Raw genomic sequence first — 25,147 nt, 5'->3', positions numbered from 1 at the left:
GCCCCTGAGGTGGGGAAAAGCTGGGGGGGGGGGGGGGGCCCAGTGTGCTTGCCGGTGGACCCAGAAGTGGACTGGAAGTGCTTCTGGTCCACTTCCAGGTCTGCTGCTGAGCATGCTGGAGAGACCCCATGTTCTTATGGGACACTCCATGCTCCCCAGCATTGCAGCACTCATGAGCCCCTACTACCTAGAGGTATGTAGAGAAAACATTGAAAGCTGTCTCTATTTCCAAATCTTTGAATCTATCTGAATTTCTCCAAATCGATTTGGAGGGTTCTGATTTGATTTGGAGTGATTAAAGTGTCCTCTGATTCAGTTTGGATTTGGAGATTTGGCCACTGAATAGGGCTGAATCTCTGCCAAATTGAATCAGGGACTGAAGCTTCGCACAACTCTAATGTAGACACATCCAGAGAGTGTGTACTAATTTAGAAAAGCATAGTTAGCACTATATCTTTACAGGCTGTAGTCTTTTTCAAATCTATATCCTGATTTTTAGAGAAAAAAAACCCTGACTTTTAGAAGCATTAAAAGGAATTGCAGATGAGCATCAAGTATGACATTTAGCTAAAAGTGAATGCATAACAACTGAGCATTTTTTCTAAGTGTGGATTATGCCACAGCATAGAGTGAGATGAAAATCATTGCTACCTTTTCTCCTTTGGGTCCAGCACTGCCACCAGGTCCTCTCTCCCCTGGCATTCCCTGTAGGCCAGGAGGTCCTAGACCACCAGGGGGGCCTGGAAGACCTTGAGGACCCTGAATGTACAAAGGGAAAGTAAAAAAAGAAGATTAACTTTGACTACATCAGAATGATGCACATCACAAAGTAAAAAATTTGAATAATGTGTAGGTACCTTGGAACCTTCTGGACCCTGTGGACCTATTCCACCTCTAGCTCCAGGGCTCCCTGGAGGACCTTGTGCACCACGTTCACCTGGGATGCCATTTTCACCCTGTGATAAAAAAAATAACTATTACTGCTTTGTCTCCAATGTTTGTCTTGAACTTGCCTTATGATTTAGCATTTATTATCTCATTTATATGTTTCATGATGAAAATGTTGTTGTAATATTTACCTTACTGCCTGGGAGTCCAGGACCTCCAGGTTCACCTTTTATTCCCTGTTTAAAATGAAACATAAATTAACTACAAATGTATAAGTTTTGGTGCTACCCCTGAAAATGATAAAATAGAATTTGAAGCACCATGATGTTGACTGACCCCTGTTAAGGAGTAAGTAGCATGGGCTAAAAATGCTAAATGTAGAACTTCTTAGAGAGTGGAGCAGAAATAGTGTCAAAATATCATGGTTTCACAGGTTTAAGAGTTTGGATTTTAGCTCTGTTTTCAGGGGGTTATCTCTGTGGGTAGAAAAGGGAAATTAGGCAATTGAATCAGCACTAATAGTGCAGATATACTAACAGCATGACAGCAATTTAAAACTTAAGCTACTAAATCATTTATTAGGTTTTGAAGGAAGAAGACTTAAGAATAAAATTATTGCCTGCATCATGATGGCTGTATTAGGAGTATTATCTTTGCATCCTTCCAACTCCACCTCTACTCTACTGATTCTGGTGGGGGTTGGCCAATGGTTTCATTCTGAGCATGGGTTCTTGATCTGCTGTCCTCATCCATTTCCTGGTACTAGCAACCCATCAGCAGGGCAGACCCTACAAGGAGAGGCTACGGGACCTAAACCTGTTCAGCCTTCACAAGAGAAGGCTGAGAGGGGATCTGGTGGCTATCTATAAACTCACCAGGGGGGACCAGAGGGGAATGGGAGAAACCCTGTTCCCCCGAGCACCTCCCAGAGTAACAAGGAATAACAGCCATAAGTTGTTTGAATGTAGGTTCAAGCTGGACATTAGAAGGCACTACTTCACAGTCAGGGTAGCTAGGATCTGGAATCAACTTCCAAGGGAAGTGGTGCTGGCTCCTACCTTGGGGGTCTTTAAAAGGAGGCTTGATAATTACCTAACTGAGGTCATATGACCCCACAATTCACTTCTGCCCAGGGCAGGGGGCCGGACTTGATGATCTACTTAAGTCCCTTACAACCCTACAACTATGAAACTATGACACTATGAATCATCCCCTGTGTGCTGATGCATGAAGGAGCCTGATATAGATTACAGCTTTGCAAAACACATGCTTACTGGCTTTCTGAATCTCAGAAGGGAGCCTCTTAGGAATTGCTACTCCTTGGGCTTGTCTACATGTGAAATTAATATATTCAGGGGTGACTGGATATATTCTGGCTTAATTTGAGCAGGAGTAAACTAATCCTGATGTTATCGTTTACACATGCATTTAAGTGCACTAATTTAGTGCAGTTCTAGATACCACTTGTATCTGATGGGACAGTCCAGCAGCACAGTAAATTAGTCTACTGAATCCTAATTGCCATGCACATGTAGACAGTGATGCTTTACTGTGCAGCAAATTAGTCTGTTGTGCAGAACTCCTCTCGTGTAAATGTACCCATGTATTTTTCTTCTGATTTTCCTTTCTTTCTGAAAAAGGAACACCAACTTACTGCTTCTCCAGGTTTTCCATTCTCTCCAGCTAATCCTGGGTTACCTGGCAATCCCTATACAAAGGAAAGATACCACTTCAATTATTAAAATATATATAAATAATTATTTATCTAGACAGACTTAGCTATATGTTGTAATATTTCATGATGATATGTGAAAAAAAAAATTAGATCAGGGATTTTCAACCAGTGTTTTGTGGAGTTCTGGGGTGCCGTGCAGTGATGGCACTGGTAAGTGTTAGAGGTGTGCAAAATGGGCTCTGTCTGATTCAGATTCAGCCTGAATTGGGTACAGAGATTTGATTAGTTGATTCAGATCACTGTCTTTGATTTGATTTGGCTGAATCCAAATCTGAAAATTGGAAACTGATTCAGAGAATCAGTAATTTGGACATAGACACAGCTTTAAAAGTTCTTTTTTTATATGTACCTTGAGATAGCAGGCACAGCTCATGATCACTGCAATGCTGGGGCAGATACAGTGTCCCACAGGAGCATGGGGGGCCCCCCCACATACTAGGCGGTGAACCTGGAAGTCGATTGGAAGTACTTCTGGTCCACTTCCGGGTCTACCAGAGAGTGTGCAGGGGGCCCCTTTGTGCCCCCCCCAGCTTGGAGATTGGCTGCAGGGGGACCCCAGGTGCCCCCCCAGACCCAGGAGGCACCAGTCATTAAGCCAGAGGGGGTGTGGGGGCCCCCCTGTGTGTGCCCCCCAGTGGACCTGGAAGTGGACCGGAAGTACTTTTGGTCCACTTCCAGGTCTGCTGCTGAGCATGCTGGGGAGCCCCCCACGCTCCTCTGGGACACTCCATGCTCTCCAGCACTGCAGCACTCATGAGCCCCTACTACCTAGAGGTATGTAGAAAAAACATATAAAGCTGTCTCTATGTCTGAATCGCTGAATCTTTCTAAATCTCTCTGAGTCGATTCTCAGGATTCCGATCTGATTTGGAGAGATTAAAGGGTCCTTTGATTCCATTCGGATTCAGAGATTCAGGCACCAAATCAGGCCAAATCTCCGCTGAATTGAATCGGGGACCAAAGCTTTGCATAGGCCTAGTAAGTGTACAGATACCTACACATACATACTTCACAAGAGAATCCGAAAGATTTCAAATAGAAGTCCATACTGTCAAAATGATTTTTACCTGTTGACCTATTAAAAATGTTTTTTCCAGTCATATTATTGTTTACAAATTATCATAAATAAATACATTTTTTTAAATGCTGTGCTGCTAAATTCAGAAAAGCTATGGAGGGGTGCTCTGAGTCTAAAGAGGTTGAGAAACACTTACCTAGACAACTTACAGAAATATATCTATTCTAGTCAAGGTTTTCCAAGATAAATTATTTATTCTTTAAAATCACAGAAAAAAAGGTTGATACAAAAATGTGGAAATATTTCAGTACTTGAATGCTGTGTTGTATAAAGTAATAAGTTCTAACTAGACATCTAGCTATCCAGATTATTTTTAGAGAGTGCTCAAGCATCTTGCTTAGTAATATTATAATTGCTGCATATTGATTGGCTAACTTTTTAAATGAGTCAATCACTCACATTTAAAAATATGATGAAATAAGATCTACTGAAAATGTTTATTTATTTATTTCCTTTTTTATTAGTTTGTTTTAAAATATTATACTGGAAGCAATAAAAGAAGAATGAACAATACCTGTAAGCCAGGTGGGCCCATAGTTCCTGGTTCTCCCCTTTCTCCAGAACCACCCTGGAAAGAAAGAAGCCATACAATTCTTCAACACCATTCTGTACATAAAGGATTGGCTTAAACAATCTACGTATACTCTAAAACACAAACTGTTAAGGAAAAAAGGCAAACAGGAAGATGAACCATTAGTGTTTTGTTACAGGTATCAGGTTTTGTTATATCTGTCATGACCTTCTGATCTTAGAGATTTGACTTGCAGAAATATACAAGTCAAGTATTTTTATATAAATAAGGATGAAAAACATACTGGTAATATTTTATAGAAATTATTTTAAAAAATACTAAGGCTCCAAATTGTTCATAAATACTATGTTGTCTTTTATTTTTGAGTATCTTCTAAATATGCAAACCTGGGTCTAGCCTTGTACCAGTGACTCAGAGGGCATGGAGGAACAGATCATATAATGATACTCTTTGGGCTCCCCTGGGTACTATGATAGTTCTGGGCTACATGTGCTTCCACTACAGAAGCAGATTGATATTGGACTATGGCTAGGACAACTTCCATACAGAGCAGACAGGTAATCAAAGCCAGTCATGGCTGTCCTGCACTGCATAAGGCACATGCATTCTTGAACCTTAATGCTTTTTGGAGTTCATGCACATACTCTGGTCAGTGCCATCTCCTCTCTTATTATTAACATCAATTCCACAGAAAGACTATTTCCTCAGATATACTGTTTCCAGACAATGTAATGTATCAACTGTTCCAGATTTTTTTAATTTTGACACTCTATTTAGACACTACTTACAGGAGGTCCTGTGAGACCTGGTGGACCACCTTCACCATCCTTTCCAGGAAGACCCTACCAAAAACCAAAATTATACTGTGGTTATGGAGCAGTTCATTTTTTTTAAAGGATGGAAAATGCAGAGGGCATTGTACAGTATTGCTAAAGAAAAGCTGATTAAAGAAACTGACCTGTGAGCCAGGGGGACCAGGAAGACCTCTTTCTCCATTTTTACCTGGCATACCCTTGGAAAAAAAGAAGATAAACCATATTTAACATGCAGGTTTAATATGCAGGCATCATATCTAGCATGACAGATTCCAAGAAATAGAGCCTAATTCTCAGCTAAATTAAATCAACGTCACATCGCTGAAATCTATAGAGCTACACTTAGGCTCATTAAGTTTATGTTTTTTTAAGTAAAAAAATCACACTTACCTCACTACCCTTAGGACCTGGGAAACCCATCACACCTGGTTGACCTCGTGAACCTGGTTGGCCTGGGGGACCAACTCGACCAGGTTCACCCTGATGTCCCTAATAAAGCAAAAGAAGTCAAAGCATGGGGAGATTTGATGATAACAACAATAACAGTGAAGTGTGAAAAATCAATGACTGACTTAAAACACAAGTTAATTTTTCATTTTAAGCTAACTTTTATTACTTATTTGAATTGCAACTAATGGGAAATGGAATGGAATGGAAAAGTAATCTGTGTTTATTATAATGTTAAGCAATAAGTTTTTGACACTGCTTTACAGTGAAAAGCATATAAAATGATATACTTATGGAGGGATCCTCATTGCTCAGTGCCCAGGCCACAATGTTATGTCATCTGGTCTGTGGGGCTCCCTATGGGTCTGGACCTTTGATGGTGGGGGGGCAGTAGCACCACTCCCTTGCTGACAAATTTCTAGACACATAGGGAGCCCTGCATACTTAACTGGGCACCTGATCCCAATTTGCAGGGCTAGGCAGGGGCAATGCCAGGCTTCTGAGCCCAATACTGGCATACAGGGGCAGCACTGGGTTCCAGGGCCCAATCTCAGAGTGTGGGACTGTGAAGGGGCAGTACCAGGTTCCCTGGACCCAATCCCTGTGTGCAGATAGGATGGGTGGTGCCAAAGCCCTGGGATCAATCTCAGCATGAGGAAGTGGTGCTTGTGCCTCCAGGGCCAGATCCTGGTGCATGGGGCAGGGGGTTGGTGCTGCCAGGCCCCAGGGCCTGATCCTGGTGTGCAGAGCTCAAACTAGTCCATGGACCATCCTCTGCCACTCATTTGGTCCAAGGGGCCAAATGGTTGAGCACTACTGTGCTACGGCATAACGTGGCTAAAGAATCTGGTATATATGTGGGGTGTCAAGTTCACAGAACACACTTGCATAAGATTTGTGCAAAGTACATACTGGAGGTCCTTGTTTGCCATCAGCTCCTGGGCTTCCTGGACTTCCAGTCAAACCCTGGATTAGAAGAAAAGGATATGTCCATTTTTACTTAAAAATAATAATGTTAAATTACATTCTGTGGAGAAATCTTTCCTTTCTGCTGGGTTAAATGGCCAGTTTCATAAGTCAAATTCAGGCCCAAAAAAAAAAAAAAAATTCTAAGGTGGGACAAACAGATCAATAACTCATTTAATAGGAATTCAGCCCATCAATACCGGGAATGACAATTTGCTTTGGATATCTATATATAGGTATCCAAAGCAAATTTTATATATATTGGCAGCCAAGACAAATTTTCACTCCTAGTATTGATGGGCTGAATTCACATATACACACACTCTAAAATTCTATTATTTCACACTTTTGATGGGGAGGGGAAGTATTTGTAGATAACAAAAGTAAGCAATATAACCATTTTCATTAAGTCCTGTAAATAACTTTAGCCTTCATTTTTTTATCTACAAAGCTGTAATTTTTTTTCTTGTTAACTATATGCATTAAGTTGATACTATTCATTTCAATAAAAACTTTCTTTCTACCCAAAAAGTCTGTGCAGAAAATATGTCTGCTGACTTCTGAACTCAGAAATAGCTATTATCTATAAAAAGCAATTCTCAATATAATATATCGAATGTTACTGCTTTATATATCTAATGCCTTACAGTTTCTCTGAATGGCTTATTAAAGCCTGCCAAACAACACATTTTCACTGAGTTGCAAATACTAAAGGCTTTATAACAGGAAAAATGCATAAATAATACATTTTATATAAAATTAGAAAAACTATAACTAGACTATAAAGAAAATTCTGCCAGGGTAGTTCATATAGAAACAAATCCTATGTAACATGACATATCCTGAGCACTTTGGAGTCTTCTGAATTCTATGGATTTAACTCCATGTAAAATACCAACATAAACTGAAGGAATGCTCTGTGAAGGGGTCATATTAATGCTAGTTAATCAGTCACTGACCAAATATAGAAATCATAGAAATTGTAGAGAAGCAGGGCTGGAAGGGACTGCTGAGCTAAGTACAGACAGTCAAAAAGCCCAAGGCTGAATCAGTTCAGTCTCTGCAGGCTAGTCTAAGCAGTGTATATTGAACCAATAGGCAAGTGAACAGACATTCACTTTTGATTCTGGAAATGCAGCCATGAGTCTGCAGTGGCCCAGGCCAGAAGTTGGGGGCCACTACAGCATGCATCTCTGCTTGGTTGGAGCAGATAACTTGGGCCAAGGTTAGACTGCCCACCCTACTCGAGGTGACAGGGGTTGCCGGGGTGGTGTGAAACATTCTGAAATGCTGGGGGATTGTGAGATAACTTAAATCTGGAGGGGAAGTTCAATAAACTGATTTAACTTAAATCAGTTACATCTGATGGTACTTCTACCCAGGTTGATCTTAAACTGGTTTTGGTCATTTTGAAAGTGGTTTATGTGCATTGAACTTCTGCTGTGCTACAGTTTGGAATCAGTTGCCAATCACTAATATTGGTTTATGTGTCATTTTTGTCCCTAGCCCTGGAGCTCATCTAATCCAACCCCTGCCTGAGGCTGGATCATCCCTATCCAAACCGTTATATGCAAATCCATAATCTAAACTCTTCATAAGACTTTCAGAAACCCAGAAACAACACAAGGTATAGCACCCTGTCCTCCCACAGGTAAATCAGGGGAACCATGGCAGCCAAGAACATGTTTATTTGGAAGGAGCTGGTAACTGCTTTGGAGCCTACTGCTCATCTAGGCATGTAATACTTAGTTACAGGCACTCCCTGTGCACAGATTGTGCAGTGGAGAGAAAGATAATAAATTCCATTTATTTGGAGTAATTGAAAATATATTTAAATCATTTAAGAGTTAATTGAAATTATCTCTAGGTGACTTGATAACTGCCTACAAGTATGTCAGGAGTGAGCATCGAGATCTAGAGGAGCAACTCTTTAGGACAGCACCTCAGGGGAGGATGAGGACCTATGGGCATAAGCTAAAGGAGGGTAAATTCAGGCGAGATATAAGAAAGAGCTTTTTCTCTGTAAGGGTCACCAGAATCTGGAACACACTCCCAGCAGCGAGTTCTCCTTAGAGTTGTTCAAGATTAGGCGTACAGGCACCTTGTCGAGCTCGTCTGAGCCCAATAACTTTGTGTCAATGACAGGGGACCAGACTTGATGATCTTACAGGTCCCTTCTGGTTCTATGATTCTATGAAATTAAGACTGGTGGTGGGCAAACCCTATACAATTTAGGGTTACCCGAACAACAATTTTTAATCTTTATGCAATTTATTTTGGCTGCTTACAGCTGCTAAAAAACAGACAACACTTTACTTTAAACTCAGCGTATTCCCATGCTGAGGCCAGCATATGTGCAAAAGAGGCATTGAGTTAGCTGGACCCAGTTCACCTAACATCTGTATATATTGGGTGCTTTAGTGGGGCTTTTTTGGTACTTTTATTTAATAGCTGATTGAATCAGCTATTAGATACAAGTGCCAAAAGCTCTGCCAAAGCTCCCGAATTTATGCAGATGCTGTGGAGCCGGGTCAAACTAATGTGTTGCTTCTTCTGGTAAAGCACAGGGCTTTTTATTTAACATTCGTTAGCAGCCTCTGTTACTTAATTTTCTTTGGCTTGAAAAGCTGAATTAGAAAGTTTATTAAAATGACCTTGTTTAAGGGGTTTCTACAAATATCTTTCATTCAAAAGCTTGTCTAAATTTATTCCAGCCATGAAGTAGGTTCAATAAAAGATCTCACCCCCCCCCCCAAAAAAAAATCCTTGTTTCTTGCATTCTTAAATGTAACATGGAAATCCAGAGGCACATGCAATTAATTTAAAAGACAAAAAATAGATAGTCACAGTTAGTGGTATTCACAAAAAGTAATTATTACTGGCATTTCAAATTTGGTTGCAGAACCATCACACTAATTTCTAATAAAGTACAGCTTATCTTAATGCTAGACATAAAGAACTGATCTTACTCTAAGTCCTGGAGGACCTGGGTTACCATCTTGTCCACGTTCTCCTTGAGGTCCATGTGAGCCTGGAAGTCCTGGACCACCACGTTCACCAGGGGGACCCTTAATTGATTTGGAAAAATATATTATGGAACTACAGTACGTAAAAAAAAATAATTTAAACTCTTATCATGATAATAATCATCATGGATTGTACAAAATACAATTGGCACTATATAAAAAGAACATATGTTACCTTTTCACCTGGAAGTCCATTACTACCGGGTAGGCCACGGAAACCTGGGGAACCCTACCAAAAAAGAATGCAGATGTTTTAATGCTGCTCATAATGCATAACATCAACCCAGGTTAATAGCAGCAGTACAAAATTGTGGATTGTTGAAGAAATAAGTGTAGATTTCCTTTAAACCAAGTGGCTCCATATTTTTAAAAACTTTATAAAAACAAATTACCATGTTTCTCAACCAGCAGTATTTACTTATGCTCCAAAAAAATATTTAGTAAAAGAGATTAATGGAAATGATATGTCACTATTGTTGTAAAGACTCCAGGTAGCTTCCCCCCGCTGTTTATACTGTGCAATTTGAGTTTAATCCACTGCCCAATGAAGTCAATGGGAGTAATTCAATTGATTTCCATGGACATTGAATTTGATATTTTATATTTAAAATATTAAAATTTTTAAACAAAAAGAGTAAACCAGAAAAGGTTACGTAAAATACTTCCACTTTCTTGAAATAAGGTCTGCAGCCACATTGGTTTTAATGACATTAACTAGTATTTTCTGCTTTTTAAAGTATATTTTTCTTTTGGAGCCAACTCATGCTTGCAATATCCTTTTATTTTTATTTTTATTATTATTATTTTTTTACTGTGCATCTCCATCATTTTCTTATAATTTCCTCACATACTAAATTCAATTACCAGGCTAGCAAACATAAACAGAATCAATATTTGTTTGATTTGTTTTACTTAGGTATAGGAAATTAAAATGACTACAAAATTATCACTCTTGCTTTTGCTTGAATAATTTAAAAAATAATTTACACACCCTTGCTATTAAAAACTCTAGACTATAATGGCTAAATAACTGGTGGCAGAATAATTAGCTAATGATCCTGTGTATGGTTTAATTGACCCTACTTTATAGGATTCAAACTTTGTCATATTCATTTTAGAGTCTTTGTTATCTACTAGACTTCCATTTACTTTACAGAAAGTCATCTTCTACAAGTTGTAGGTAGATTAAGGTTCTATTTGCATGCTTTATTACATGTCATACTATATTTTCCTGTTTTCTACTGTTCTTTGTTCAGTGTCTTGGGTAGGAACATCACTATTTCCAAGATCAGTATCTAACTGACAATAAATTGTTATTTAAATTAATTTCAAATTAATGTTGACCCAAACTGTGCATTCCATGTCTCATTTGGGACTATATCATGGCTAGATATTTCCCAGTGTTTGGGGTATTCCCTTATGGAAGTCTGATTCAGTATGGGTCTAGACTCAAATTTCCCTCTAAAATGGGGAGTCTGAATCCAAAGTTTTGGTATATGCCTAATCCTATTTTTCACAGGATTTATCTACTTAGCATAGTGATCTGTAGGAGCTTACCCTTTCTCCTGGTGTACCAGGTAAACCATTTGCCCCTGGCTCTCCATTACTGCCTCTTTTGCCTTCTTCACCAGGGGGACCCTGAGATCCTGGAGAACCATTTTCACCCTAGTATCAAAACAAGAACAAGTGAAAGTATAATTAATGGAAGCAAAACTCCCACTGTGTTCAGTGGAAGTTTGGTCAGGGTTTAAGATAACAAGATTTGGCTTGTTAACATGAAGGCTAGAAAATATGGTGAAGTACTAAAACTTTAGAAAAGGTTTTAGAAAAATCACTTACACGCTCGCCTCTTGCACCTGGCTCCCCTTTTCCACCATTCTTACCAGGTTCACCCTAAACAGAAAAAAAATGCTACATAACACCAGAATATTGTAGTAAGGTTGCAACAATAACAACTTTCAGCTTTTTAAATGGACAGCTCACTTCTATGATGTTTCTGTCTACGGAACAACAAACTGTTTTTTACTGTCTTTTATAGAATGGTTGGAACTGTTTCCTCTGGCATCTTGAAACCAATAATGGTGGATGCCAGGAGGGTACTGAATAGGGGACAGAAATTGTAGATGTATCGGTTCAATGTGCTCGCTCTATAACATCCACTTTTGTCACTGTCAGAGACAGGACACTGAGCTAGATGGACCTTTGGTCTGATGTAGTATGGCACTTATTATGTTATTATGTTATTGCAGAATAGCTAGGAGTGGATTCAAGTTACTATCCAGACATAGATGCCTCAAACCAGACATATATATGTATTTCAATACTTGTGATCATAAAATGGCAGATTTTGCCTTCCTTGTATTGAAATATGATACTGTTACCAAAATTTTAGTTTTATTATGCTTTTCTGATTTGTTGGGTAAATAATTATAATATGCTAGGGCAAAAAAATGGCATAATAAATTCTAATATCTCAAAAAATGGGACATACTCAAAGGTATTTTAAATGGTAATAGAATAGCCTATGCCATTTCTTCCTGTCATGTACACTTGTACAATGCATGTCGGAGACTCACCGGTGGGCCTTTTGCTCCAGGAATTCCATTAACACCTGGGGGGCCAGGAGGACCACGAGCTCCGCTTAATCCAGGAGCACCAGGAATACCAGAAGGGCCCTGGATGGGAAGGAAGGAATCTTACATGAGCAAACTGGGGCTCCTGAATCAAAACTGAAACTCCACCAAAAACAGCAAATAATGAAAATGTGGCAGAATACTTACTACTTCACCTTTAGGACCTGAGCTTCCAGGTCTTCCAGTAAGGCCCTGGAAAGAATAAGAAATGATTATCCTTATATCAAAAGGAATTCATAGCCCTTTGCAGACATGAGTGTACACAATATTTCCAAGCCCATTTGAGATATTTTTACTTACAGGAGGACCAACTGCTCCAATATGACCTTGGGGACCAGGTTCTCCTCTTGCTCCAGGGGGACCACTTGACCCTGCGGGACCGGGAGGACCAGGCTCACCCTATGAGGAAGACAGTGTAAGAATAAATTGAATGTAATCTAGTATTGTTCCAAGGGCTATCCTTAACAGAATATATTCATCTGTATACCTGTTTCTCCCTACATAAATCGTTGCTCAATCATGGCAAAACACTGACACTTATATCTCCTAAGTGCAAAAGGCCAAGTGGCTAGCATGGCAGGCTTTGGAGATATTGCTGGATAGAGAAACTGGTAAAATGTGTTACAGGCCTGAAGAACACAGGTGAGCACATACTCTGTAATACACCATGGGGCATTATATCTCCTTTTTGCTGTATAGACAGAATACTTGAAAACTGCACTGCTCTGTGCATGTCATTTCACAGCAGCTGATGAAGTGAACTTGGGCTCAGAAAAGCTTATGCTATATTCCTCTCTTATTTAGTTAGTCTGTAAGGTGTAAATCTACCCTGCCTTCTGAGTGTTCCACTACCAGGTTGTCATAGCTCCATCTCATATTGTGCAGAAGAACAACGCTGTGATTTAACCCTTGTTACTTAAGACAAGAAATAGGAAAAGGAATATATTATTTGTATATTTAACATGGAGAAGCAGAGCCAGTCCAGAAAAGGAGGGATAAATAGTGGTTTCAGAACAGAAAAAGGATATTAAAAGGAACTGTTAACAGGGTTGTGATGTGATGGGCTTAGCTTCACATTAGAGGGACACAAAATAAATAACCAGAATACTAATTGGAAGATTTTATTATTTACACTATCAGTGTATCTAAATGTGGATAAATATCAGACCTTACAGACAGAATAATTAGTAATGGCAATCTGCCAAAAGAAACAGAGAAGTTGTCCTATACACAACATAAAATACATGACAGCCTAGTCCTTAAAACCATCATTAAATATCCAAAATGCAAGCAGAAATGAGACAGTTTTTAAACAATGGGCAAAATCCTGCTCCATTCATTTATATGAGCAGACTTCAACGGGAAGGCTCAGGGAAACGTAGCAGGATTTACCGCCTCCCATGTACAGGACACACCAGCTATCAGAATGAGTCAAATTGATGTAACAGTAGTCAGACAGTGAGAGCCATGTAGTAAAAAATGTACCAACACATCTTAGATAGTTATATTAAAATAATATTCAATATTATATTTATTAAATATTAAAATAAGTTTGAATAGATACCTTAAAACCTGGAGGGCCTGTGAATCCTGGAGTTCCAGGGGGGCCGGGGGGCCCCTGAAATAAAGAGAACAATGTTAATATTGCAAAAAGTGAAGATCATCTGCAATGTATTCTAATTTAGAAATAAACCTGATTGTGTGAAATGTTTTTCTGTCATGCAATTAAGGAAATACTTGGAAAACATAAGCCATGCTCTAGAAGAGGAAATTTGTATGGCCTTAAGGTATCACATCTATACTTTTGTGATCCCCAGTCAAGCTTTATAGTTTCATAGTTTCATAGTTAGTAGGGTCGGAAGGGACCTGAGCAGATCATCAAGTCTGACCCCCTGCCACAGGCAGGAATGAATGCTGGGGTCAGATGATTGTGACAAGGTGTCTATCTAGCCTTCTCTTAAAGACCCCCAGGGTAGGAGTGAAGACCACTTCCCTTTGAAGCTGGTTCCAGATCCTAGCCACCCTGACATTGAAGTAGTGCCTCCTGATATCTAGCCTGAATCTGCTCTCTGTCAGCTTATGGCCATTGTTCCTTGTTACTCCTGGTAGAGCTCAGGGGAACAGGGACTCTCCCATTGCCTGCTGGTCTCCCTTGGCCAGTTTACAGAAGGCTTCAACCTTCTCTTGTGGAGGCTGAACAGGTTCAGATCCTGTAGCCTCTCCTTGTATGGCCTGCCTTGCTGACCCCTGATCATGCGGGTGGCCATCCTCTAGACCCTCTCCATGTTGTCCACATCCCTCCTGAAGTGCGGTGCCCAAAACTGGATGCAGTACTCCAACTGGGGCCCGACCAAGGTCGCATAGAGGGGGAGGATCATCTCCTTGGACCTGCTCGTGATGCATCTGGGGATGTATGACAAGGTGTGGTTAGCCTTTCTGACTGAGTCCCCACATTGGCGGCCCATATTCATCTTTGAGTCAATAATGACTCCAAGATCCTTTTCTGCCTCTGTGCTGGCGAGAGGGGAGTTCCCCAGCCTGTAGGTATGCTGCTGGTTCTTCCTCCCCAGGTGCAGTACCTTGCACTTGTCAGTGTTGAAACCCATCCTAGTCTCATCCGCCCACCTCTGTAACCTGTCCAGATCTGATTGTAGCGTGTCCCTCCCCTCTAGCATGCCCACCTCCCCCCACATCTTAGTGTCATCTGCGAATATGAACAAGGTGCTATTCACCGCCTTGTCCAAGTCGCTGATGAAGATGTTGAACAGTGAGGGCCTGAGGACCGAGCCCTGCGGAACCCCACTGCCCACATCCCTCCGAGTCGGAAATGACCCATCCACCACCACTCTCTGGGTGTGGTCCTCAAGCCAATTGGCAACCCATCTGACCGTGTAGGAATTGACACCACAGTTGCTTAATTTTTTAATGAGAATGGAGTGAGAGGCAGTGTCGAAGGCTTCTCTAAAGTCCAGAAAGATTGTGTCCACCACAACGCCTGCATCCAAGGATTTAGTGACCTGGTCATAGAAAGCCACCAGGTTGGTCTGACAGGACCTGCCTCTGATGAACCCATGTTGGTTGCCCCTAAGCATACACTCCCATGCTAGTCCCTCGCAGTTGTGCTCCTGGATAATTTTCTCAAAGAGCTTCCCCAGGACTGAGGTAAGACTAACAGGCCTATAGTTTCCTGTGTCCTCCCTCTTCCTAATTTGGAATCAAATGTGTTTGTATTGAATTATTTGATTGTAATGTAATAAAGTCAAGTAAAAATATATATTTAATGGCTCACTTTAATGTGTGTGTGCGCGCGCGCGCATGTGTGTGCATAAGACAGAAGAATGGGCAACATACTTGTTTTGTTTATAGTGGCTGGAAAATAACAATTTAGAACCATTTATCAGGCTATATGGGAAAAATCCCATGCATTTGTTAGGAACCTGTGATTTTCTAATTGTTAAGTTTTCTACATATAATCCCAAACAATTCTGAGTGTGGCATTTAAAGCCTGTGGAAAACTTAAAGTGTTAGGACAATTATAGCAGACTCTGGATCCTCAGGAATAAAATACCCCTGGGTTCCTCTGACAAACCCCATCATCAAAAAAATTATTTAGTGAAAAAAAGAGACCTGATTCTATTGTAATTCATTTTTCTAAGGAAAATCCCAAAGATTTACACAAGTAGAATGCTATGGAAAGTCATTAGACACCTACTCCTAATGTCCAGGTTCTGTCCAACATTTCCCTATTCCATATGGAGCACCACACATATGAAGGATGTTTTACACTGATTGCAATATTACACTGAATATTGATATATTCCTGCCAAAATATAGCTCTATCCTCCTCCTTTTTGGGAGAAAATGGTAAACTTTCTCATTCTTCTAGGATTTTTCTTTGATCAAAATCTGGTCCATATAAAAGTTTTCACTACTTTCATAAATTTATAATTTGAGAAGTATTAGGGTATACACACACACATATATAGTGACATGTTTATGTTATTTTCTTTTTCTTTTTCATTCAAAATAAGTGCATTATATTTCGATTATAATAATAAACAAACATATAGGTATGTGCATGCATCCTATAGTGTTGTGTGGGACATTAATTCATAAACTGAATCAAACCTAGTGAAATTTATGACCGTGTTGGTAATAGAGGCAGATAGCTTAGCCAGGTTCAAAAGGAGACTACTGTATTTCATGGTATATAAGTCAAAGTTTGAAAGCCAAAATATTTACCCTTAAAATTCCACCTTGACTTATACACCATAGCACTACTTTGAAATAAAAAAAAATGTTTCTAAGTTCATTTATCTTTGAACATTTACATGAAACTTCCAATGTAAACTGAAACTTCTGATGTGAAGGACCCATACAATGATCAAATTAACCATTTGGATGATTGGATGGAACTGTTTGGGGCTGACACTTCCAATGAAGAAAATGACTGAGGATTTTTAAATTGTGTTCAGGAAATTGTTCATTGTATGTAACTCAAAGCTGGTGGTAGTTAGCATGACCGTCATCAGAAACAATCATGACAGTGATTGTTTTTTCTGAATTCTTCCCACTACAAGAGAATACTTACTGTACATGGAATTCTTTACAAATGGATCATTATAAAATGTGGGTTGACATATACACTGGATCTACGAAAATCCTAACCTTTTTGATCAGAAATATGGGGTTGACTTACATACCAAATAGATTTACACACCATGACATGTGGTAGATAATGTCATGTATAATAGATCTATTAATGGCTATTGAACAGACTGATTGGAGATGTTTCCTCTGGCATCTCTAAACTATAATGGTGGATATCAGGAAGGGTACTGAATAGGGGAAAGATCACTCTAGTTATATCTGGTTTAGTTCTCCCCCTCTATGACATCTGCCCCTGCCACACTTGGGTACAGGATACTGGGTTAGATGGACTATTTGTTGGTCTCAGTATGGGTTTTTTGTGGTCTTATGTATTCATAAATTTAGCATATCAAGTATATGAAGCAGCAGTTTATCAATGTAATAATTAAAATAAGAGAATAGTTGAAAGTACTTACAGGTTGACCAGCTACTCCTGGGATACCATCTTTACCAGCAGCACCCTACAGAAAAAATAAAACATATCAGATATCGAGTGTTCTTTTTCAAAATGTAAAAAGCCATTAAACAAGGATATTGACACTCAAGTTATGTTTCCTTATGCCTAATACATTTCCTATGTTTCTTATTTATTAAGGAACTCAGAATACACCAGCTATGTGTTCTTAATAATTAACTATTTTCTTAATAATTAACTATTACCCAAAAGTTCCCTACCAGCTATGCTTTTCCTCTGCTGTGCTATTAGATACCAGAAAATCTTTCATTCAGGGCTAACCCAAAATATGATGTGTGACTTTGTCTTAGATTGAATTAATAAAGTAGCAAACAAAGCTACATATTTCAAAATTACAGTAACTTACAAACCATAGAGAGACATAGGCCATTTGCACATGCCACAAAATTGGCCTTCAAAATGGCTTAATGCCCTTTTGCACTGCTTTAATGGTGCAGCTGGTTGCATGTGTTGATGGTACAATGCGCTTTAATGGCAGGCTGTTTGCACATGTCGGTGGCATAATGTACGTTAAATTTACTTTGGGACGCAGCAAAATAAAACATCTCTGAGGTGGTTTAGTTTGCCATAAGTGGAAGCACCAGGCCCTGTGCATCTCAGGGGCTGTGCAGGCAGCCTGTGTAGACAGCCCGGTGGCAGCCTGTGCAGGCAGGCTCCACTGAAGGGAAAAAAAAAAAAAGTGACCCTGATCCTTTTTTTTTTTCTTCTTCTTCCTGGAGCCTGCCTGATTGAGCTGCATGGTGGCCTGGTGCTTCCCTCTGCAGCTGTGGTGTCCTCCGGGACCACTTAGGTCCAGTGCCACCTGGGGGGCACCACCGCTGCTGTGGAGGGAAGCACCAGTCCCGCCCTGCAGCTCAGGGACTGCTCAGCGTGCCGGCAGCTCGCCCTCCCCGCCCTGCCACTGGAGAGGCAGGTAAGGGTTGGGCCCAACCCTTGTATACAACATGCCACGGGGGTTTACTTCACCCTAAATTGAAGTGGTGTTTTTAAATACCCACTGCTTCAATTTAGGGAGAATTAAACCAAAGTAAACCCCTGTGGCATGTACAAATACCCTTAAGTGTTATTAAAAAAATATACCCCAAACAATAACAGGAATCATTTGAGAATTATCATCTATTTTGTAGATGTGACAGACAACTTCATTGCTTAGTATATATGGCACATATTCTTCTCTTAGATTTTACGTTAGTTAAAAGTCCAGAGAAGAGCCACGCGCATGATCAGAGGTCAGGAAAACAAACCTTACAATGACAGGCCGAGAGCCACGGGGCTCTTTAGCTTGGAAAAACGCAGGCTCAGGGGTGATCTGATGGCCACCTATAAGTTTATCAGGGGTGACCACCAGGATCTGGGGGAACGTTTGTTCACCAAAGTGCCCCAAGGGATGATGAGGTCACACGGTCATAAACTACTGCGAGACTGTTTCAGGCTGGACATAAGGAAGAATTTCTTTACTGTCCGAGCCCCCAAGGTCTGGAACAGCTTGCCATCGGAGGTGGTTCAAGCACCTATATTGAACACCTTCAAGAGCAAACTGGATGCTTATCTTGCTGGGATCCTATGACCCCAGCTGACTTCCTGCCCTTTGGGGGGCTGGACTTGATGATCTTCTGAGGTCCCTTCCAGCCCTAATGTCTATGAAATAATGTTAATCATGACCCCTGCTCACTTCTAAGACTGGAGTGAGTATCTTCCTGACCTTGGATACCATATAGCCTCTTTTGCTTCTCTGCAGCTACTTATTATGTTAAGCCTTTAGGGCTGACTTCTACTTTAGGCTGAACTTTTCCTCTCAAAATTATACAGTAGAGCGGGGTGGTGAAGCATAACGTATGAAGGCATAGAGTAAAAATGTGTATCAAGCTAATTATTACATTTACCTTTTGATCTGGTAATTTTATATGATAACTTTGGAAATACTACTGCATTTACTCTAAGCCAAGATGAGGCTTTTTACCCCAGTCAATATGCCAGGGGAAATGCTTTCTTTTATATGCAAGTTATGGCCTGAGGCAGGCAGTCCTGGGGTTTGAGGCTGAAGCCAGAGCTGAGGTGCTGACTGCTATGCGTCAGAGTGGCTCATGGCAAGGGAAGTGTTGGGGAGACTACAAAGTCGTGGGGGCACATAGGGTGACCTGCAGTGTGCAGGTTGGGGGGAAGCATGGGGGAGACAAAACAGTGGAGACCACAGAGCCTGCTCCCCTGCCACCTGCCTGCTAGTCCCTTGCCTTCCACTGCTTATTTCACCTCCAGCCTTTCTGGCCCAACATGTACAGGCCTGGAGTTGCTGCTGCTGTTTTTCCCCACCTGGCCAGGCTGGAGCCAATGCCACTACTGACTGTCCCAGAGCCATAAACAGAGTTATAATTTTAAAGTCATAGAAAATGAGGGTGAGAAGGGTCCTCAGGAGGCCATCCAACCCCCTGCTCAAAGCAGAACCATTCCCAACTTCTTCACCCTATCCAAAATGTTGTCTAGCCAGTTCTTAAAAACCTCCAAGAATGGCAATTCCACAACCTGTCTGAGTAACCTGTTTCAGTGTTTTACTACCCTCCTAGTGAGAAAGTTTTTCCTATCTGACCTAAATGTCCCTTGCTACAACTTGAGACCATTGCTTCTTGCTCTGTCATCTGCCAGCACTGAGAACAGTCTAGCTTTATCCTCTGTGGAAGGCACAGGCACAAGGGCCAAATGGGGAAGTTGCAGGAGGAACAGGGATCAGGAGGGCTGGCACCAGCGGGGCAAGTGGCAGGAGAGACAGGCCGCAGGGGAGCAGCCAAAGACATGTGGAGCATGAGTGGGGAGGCAGGCAGGGGAAGCAAGGTGAAGGGGGCAAGGAGCACAGGTCTGGTTCCTTGCCTCCAACGCTGCTTTGGGGGTACAAACTTAAGACCACACTCTGATAATTAGATTCTAGACATGGATAATTATAACAAATTTATTATTTTACATGTCTAGAATCCAGTTATTGGGGCACTGCTTTAAATTAAAAGTTGTCTTGGATTTGGGTAAATACAGTATATAGTTTGTCATATCCTTTCCATGGTGTTTTTCATTGCTTGTTGTTCTCTGTGTAAGTTAGACTTAAAGGTCTCTGAAGCAGGGAATTTACACTTTATGTGTACAAAGCATTATGAAGACCTGTTTACTTCTGCAAGAGAAACATTAGTAATTCTGTATTTTTATCCTAACTACTTACAGGACCACCATGATTTCCTGGTCTTCCTCTTTCACCAGGGGGACCTCTTGGACCCTAAAGAAAGTAAAGACATTGATTTATGGTTTTGATACTCAGATGCACTATGTAATAAGCAACAACACTATTATCTTTAAATTTCCTTTTCTTTAGCCCTATTTTCTTTAAACATATTTCTGCATGGATAAATATCACTCAGTGTAACAGTGGCAGATTCAGGCCCTTTATGAGGAAAGGAATGAAGACAGTCAGCATTGAAAAGCAGAAAACGTACCAATTATTCAAAATTCCAAATAAAATATACTGAAAAAGAAATTACCATTGCCCCAGGCAATCCACTTTCTCCAGGATGACCATTTTCACCCTGTTATATGAAGAGGATACCATGTTATGATAAAATTAACTTTTAATACAGTAGTTCATACATGTTATTTTGTTGATTTGACACTTAGTAACAAGAAATATCCCAACCATTCAGCACCTTCTGTGAGGTGCAAAATGTCCTCAGTGTCTTATATCAGTAAATTGTGAGAAGTCTCAACAAGTCCAGGCATACAATATTAGGAAGACTTGGTCTGTCATTATATTTTTACTCTTAGGAAATCATAGCTGCTGTGTTGTAATAGCAGATAAATTACCTGGGATTATGGACTATTTTTATTGAGTCAGGGACATAAAAAGAAATGATCAGACTGAACATTTAGAGCTTAAGTTTTTTTTTTATAAATAAAACTAAAAGCATAATATGGAAAGCATAGCTGCAAAACAAACAATTCAGCATAAAATTACATATTTTCCATAGGAAATGGCAAGGTTATTTTACCTTTGGACCAGGAGCACCAGCTTCTCCTCTGTTACCGTCTTTTCCATCATTGCCCTTTGGAAACAAGATAAAATATCTGAATACATATGTATCTGATTCGTACTCTTGAAAACTTGGTCATCCTTAAGCAATACTGAACTTCAAGTACATACTAAAGTAATTCTTTATTTATTTTTCCTTGAAAAGACTAACTTTATATCTTATATTGCAGATAGATGGCTTACATTATGCCAAATAGTAATGTGAAAAAAACCTATGGAAGTTTAATAAAACCTGTTGTTAAAAATTACAGTAGCGTAACAATACAAATTGAGTACTGTAGTTTGAGGATATCTGTCTTACATTGCTAAAATTCTAATAAATCTTCACATCTGGAATTTTAGATCTTTAATGACCCAATATTAAAATAAGTTGCAGTTAAAAAGCTCAGATCTGAATCTTCCAAAATTTCTGTGGGAGGGAATGTTTATATACTAATTTTTAAGTCATACCTATGTCTCGTAATAAAAAGGTTTATATACTACAATACCCTGACAGCAATATTTTCTTAGAGTTTTTACCACTGTGTTGTTGTTAAAGCTCAAATATTTCAGACCCCCTAGGAGAAGAGTATCGACTTATTATGACCCAATTGTCAAGTCATTTTCAGATTTATTTTGAACCAATGATTTGTACAGAATTATTTAAGGAGATCAAAATATGAAACCATCATTATAACCCAGCAAAAAACATGTCTGCATTTGCATTATGTGAAACAAGAATGCTTGTTGTGTATCTGCTTCTATAATCTCTGGGAAGGCTATTTGAGAAGCAAGGTTTCTCTGAACTTCTATTTCTGTTGCTTCTAGAATGTTTCATATCAAATTCACATTCATTTCTAAACCTAAAACTAATTTACTGGCTCTTTAATATTTCATTTTCTTTATTTTTTCATGTATAATTATTTTAGTTCAGTAAGAGCAAAAATACACAATCCTTTGCTTGCATGCCTAAATTTTGTGTGTCTAATATGAATGCAAATTACTACAGAAGCAGTTTTTAGAATAATGAGTGCCAATTAACAGGTTCACATTTAAAATGCTACCAACTTATATGACTCCCTATAGGGACAGAATATGTTTTGCCTTGTATTGCAATCTTCATACTGTCTCTTGTTAGTGCCTATCCAAATCGTACTAGCATATGATTACAACACTGATTATGTCTCCTTTAAGTCAGCGATTGTGGGTGGTGCCCCATTCTCCCATCCTTAATAGAAGCTACTGGTTGGGGACTTTTAACAAGGCCTGTGCTGTTATATTTTTCAAGCATCAGCAGCTAGAGCCAGACATATGAAAATTAAAATTAACTCGTACATGGTGAACAGTGACTGACCATTGGAACTAAATGCTAGGGAAGCAGTGATTTTTGCCATACAGAAACCAGACTGTATAATCTAAAAGCCTTAAAATCTTTAGCAAGGGAACTATAAGCAAAAAGGGAGAATGAGACTTTAGGGTTTAATTAGAGTAAATGACTGAAAACTACTAATACTTACTCTTTGACCTTTCAATCCAGGCATTCCAGGCACACCAGGGTGTCCTTTGTGGCCCTAAACATAAAACACGTGCGTTATTTTGCAACCTATTATGTATTAAATACCATGTTCAGTATTGACTTACACTTTAAATGCAAAATCACCAACAAAAGATCAGTTGTGATTCTGAAAGAGCATTTTCTTACCGCTGGTCCAGGGAATCCACGGTCACCATTTCTGCCTGGTCTTCCAGGTTCTCCCTAGGGAAACATATAGGGGTTGCGAGGTCTTGAATTTTTATTACTTCAGTTATTGGCAATGAACATTATGGGCTCCTACACACATGCAGGGAGCCAGCACATCAGAGCAGACTCAATTAATCAAGCCTGCTGGAGCATGGAAATTGAAATGCTCCAGCAGCCTTGTGCATCATGTGTATCAGTGTCGCCATGCATTTCCGTGCTGACAAAATGGTGGTGGTGCACTTTGAGATAAAACACATCCAATGAGCTTTAGTTTGAAGGTCACCAGCACTATTTCATCAGCATGGGGACAAGCAGCAAGGTTGATACATGCGATGTGCAGGTACTTTTAATTAGCACAGCTTGCTAATTAAAGCTCACAGCGCTTCATCAGAAACACATATAAAAATGCCCTACATGACGAAACAAACTGAAATACTGAGGTGGACCTCCCATTAATACCAATGGAGAAGGTCACATCAGTATAGGCCAGGGTAAAATTAATTTCAATATAAAATTAAATTGTTTAAATATTTGAAGCACTTCATAAAGTTCAGAAATAAAGTTAACACCTTGTTTAACATGAATTAGACTTCCTCTAGCTAGTTTTAGTAAAAATGATGGTGAAGCACTGTATGCTGATGTTTATTACCAATGAGAAAAGATTAAAAGGGATTAAAGACTCTGGTCTTTCAAAAAATAGATAACTGATTTTTAATTAATCAAATTTAACCTCAGAACCAGATTTCAGGCATATATTAACAGTAATCTGTGTCTTATCTTTATAACTACTCATTTATTTAGGGTCTGAATCCATTGAAGTTAATGGGAGTCTTCCATTAGCCGCACTGGTCCTTGGATCTTTAATAACGTTAATGCAAGATAAACCATTGTGGAAATCAATCCTCTGTCTTCTCAGAACAGCCAAAAGAGATCACCAAATTGACAAACACACATGAAAACCTGCAACTTCATGACAGCACAAGCATGGTAAATCTCCTAACACATGAATGACAATCTAAACTACAATTTAAGCTAAAACAGCAAAGAAAGACTAGAACATCTGCTAAGTTAGTCACCTTGTCCTGTCTTCACTTCTTGTTCCTATGTGTTATTTGCAGTAGTCTAATAAAGTGCCTGAGATTCTTATTATTCTTTTGGAGCAGAGACGTTTTATACCCAAGAGCAAATTTTTACATCTATATATACAGCTAAATCTAGAAATTGGAGGATTATAAACAGTAGCACAAAAATCATTAAACACCCTGGTGCATCTGTTTTAGTAACACTGTAGTTAATTGTTTAGGGGTCACTAGTGGTTTGTTAATGGATGAATGATATTGAACTTACATCTTTTCCAGCTGGGCCAGCTGGGCCAATTATTCCAGCTGGGCCTGGAGGTCCCTGAAAAAAAAAGTTGAATTCCCCTGAGTAATTTATGAAATAAAATCTTAAAAAGCAAGGTGGACATTTTGGTTAGTAAAGCCAGAAGTAGCAGAATTTTGATGTGCATACTAATGTAAACCTGATACTTACAGCAGGGCCAGGTTGTCCAGGCTCACCAGGGGAACCTTGGTATCCAGTCGCACCCTATTGTGTAGAAAAACACATAAGAATCACTGGTTTCTTTTCTGTGGGGTTGGCACTCATTACAGTGACTTAAAAAAATACAATAATTCAGAACCATGACTGGACCATTAGAAAGAAGCAAGTTTACAGAATCAAATAATCAGTTGAAATAAACCTATGAGGAATGTGAATGGAAAGTGCTGCAGTGAATTAAGAATTACATCAAAATCCTCAAGCCCCAGTGTGCACGTAACGTACCACTGTACACGCAGTGGAATTTCCAGTTTACCAGAATGCTTCATATTGTTAATGTTTACATCAGTTTAGAGTCTGGAAGGTTATTAATGGAAAATGGATTAAAATGTAAGGGTGCAAACAAGCACTTGTGGGACTTAGCTCAGGTTTAGGCATCTTAGTTTAGGCCACCTAAAACTGAATCAGGATTGCCATGTGCAATGTTCACTGTTTGCCAGGAGAAGGTGTGGGCAGCTGAAGTCAAGAACGGGGGAGTTTGGCAGGTCTGGAAAGGTGTGTGTGGGGGGGGGGGGGGGGG

General features: G+C 39.8%; 1 protein-coding gene across 6 annotated transcripts in view; it reads right to left on the bottom strand.

Annotated features, from left to right (window-relative positions):
• COL3A1 (collagen type III alpha 1 chain) overlaps nt 1-25,147 on the bottom strand; it is a 96,844-nt gene that overhangs the window by 22,945 nt on the left and 48,752 nt on the right. Inside the window, exons 7-31 of one of the 6 annotated variants that reach the window (XM_019523073.1) lie at nt 24,562-24,615; nt 24,376-24,429; nt 22,990-23,043; nt 22,805-22,858; nt 21,268-21,321; nt 20,764-20,808; nt 20,448-20,501; nt 17,187-17,231; nt 13,685-13,738; nt 12,421-12,519; nt 12,268-12,312; nt 12,064-12,162; nt 11,327-11,380; nt 11,045-11,152; nt 9,663-9,716; nt 9,431-9,529; nt 6,408-6,461; nt 5,439-5,537; nt 5,192-5,245; nt 5,022-5,075; nt 4,216-4,269; nt 2,543-2,596; nt 1,080-1,124; nt 858-956; nt 652-759 (exon numbers count right to left, since the gene is read on the bottom strand). In XM_019523073.1, coding sequence (XP_019378618.1) covers nt 652-759; nt 858-956; nt 1,080-1,124; nt 2,543-2,596; nt 4,216-4,269; nt 5,022-5,075; nt 5,192-5,245; nt 5,439-5,537; nt 6,408-6,461; nt 9,431-9,529; nt 9,663-9,716; nt 11,045-11,152; nt 11,327-11,380; nt 12,064-12,162; nt 12,268-12,312; nt 12,421-12,519; nt 13,685-13,738; nt 17,187-17,231; nt 20,448-20,501; nt 20,764-20,808; nt 21,268-21,321; nt 22,805-22,858; nt 22,990-23,043; nt 24,376-24,429; nt 24,562-24,615 — 1,647 coding nt within the window. The remainder of the gene's footprint in view (nt 1-651; nt 760-857; nt 957-1,079; nt 1,125-2,542; nt 2,597-4,215; nt 4,270-5,021; nt 5,076-5,191; nt 5,246-5,438; nt 5,538-6,407; nt 6,462-9,430; nt 9,530-9,662; nt 9,717-11,044; nt 11,153-11,326; nt 11,381-12,063; nt 12,163-12,267; nt 12,313-12,420; nt 12,520-13,684; nt 13,739-17,186; nt 17,232-20,447; nt 20,502-20,763; nt 20,809-21,267; nt 21,322-22,804; nt 22,859-22,989; nt 23,044-24,375; nt 24,430-24,561; nt 24,616-25,147) is intronic. The other 5 variants (XM_019523074.1, XM_019523075.1, XM_019523076.1 and 2 more) reach the window with 5 other exon arrangements.

Source organism: Gavialis gangeticus, unplaced genomic scaffold (assembly GCF_001723915.1).
Source record: "Gavialis gangeticus isolate Ggan-Ray unplaced genomic scaffold, GavGan_comp1, whole genome shotgun sequence".
In the NCBI taxonomy this organism is placed as follows: domain Eukaryota; kingdom Metazoa; phylum Chordata; order Crocodylia; family Gavialidae; genus Gavialis; species Gavialis gangeticus.
Note: the sequence above shows the minus strand (reverse complement) of the source record. Positions and strands in the feature narration are given on the sequence as shown.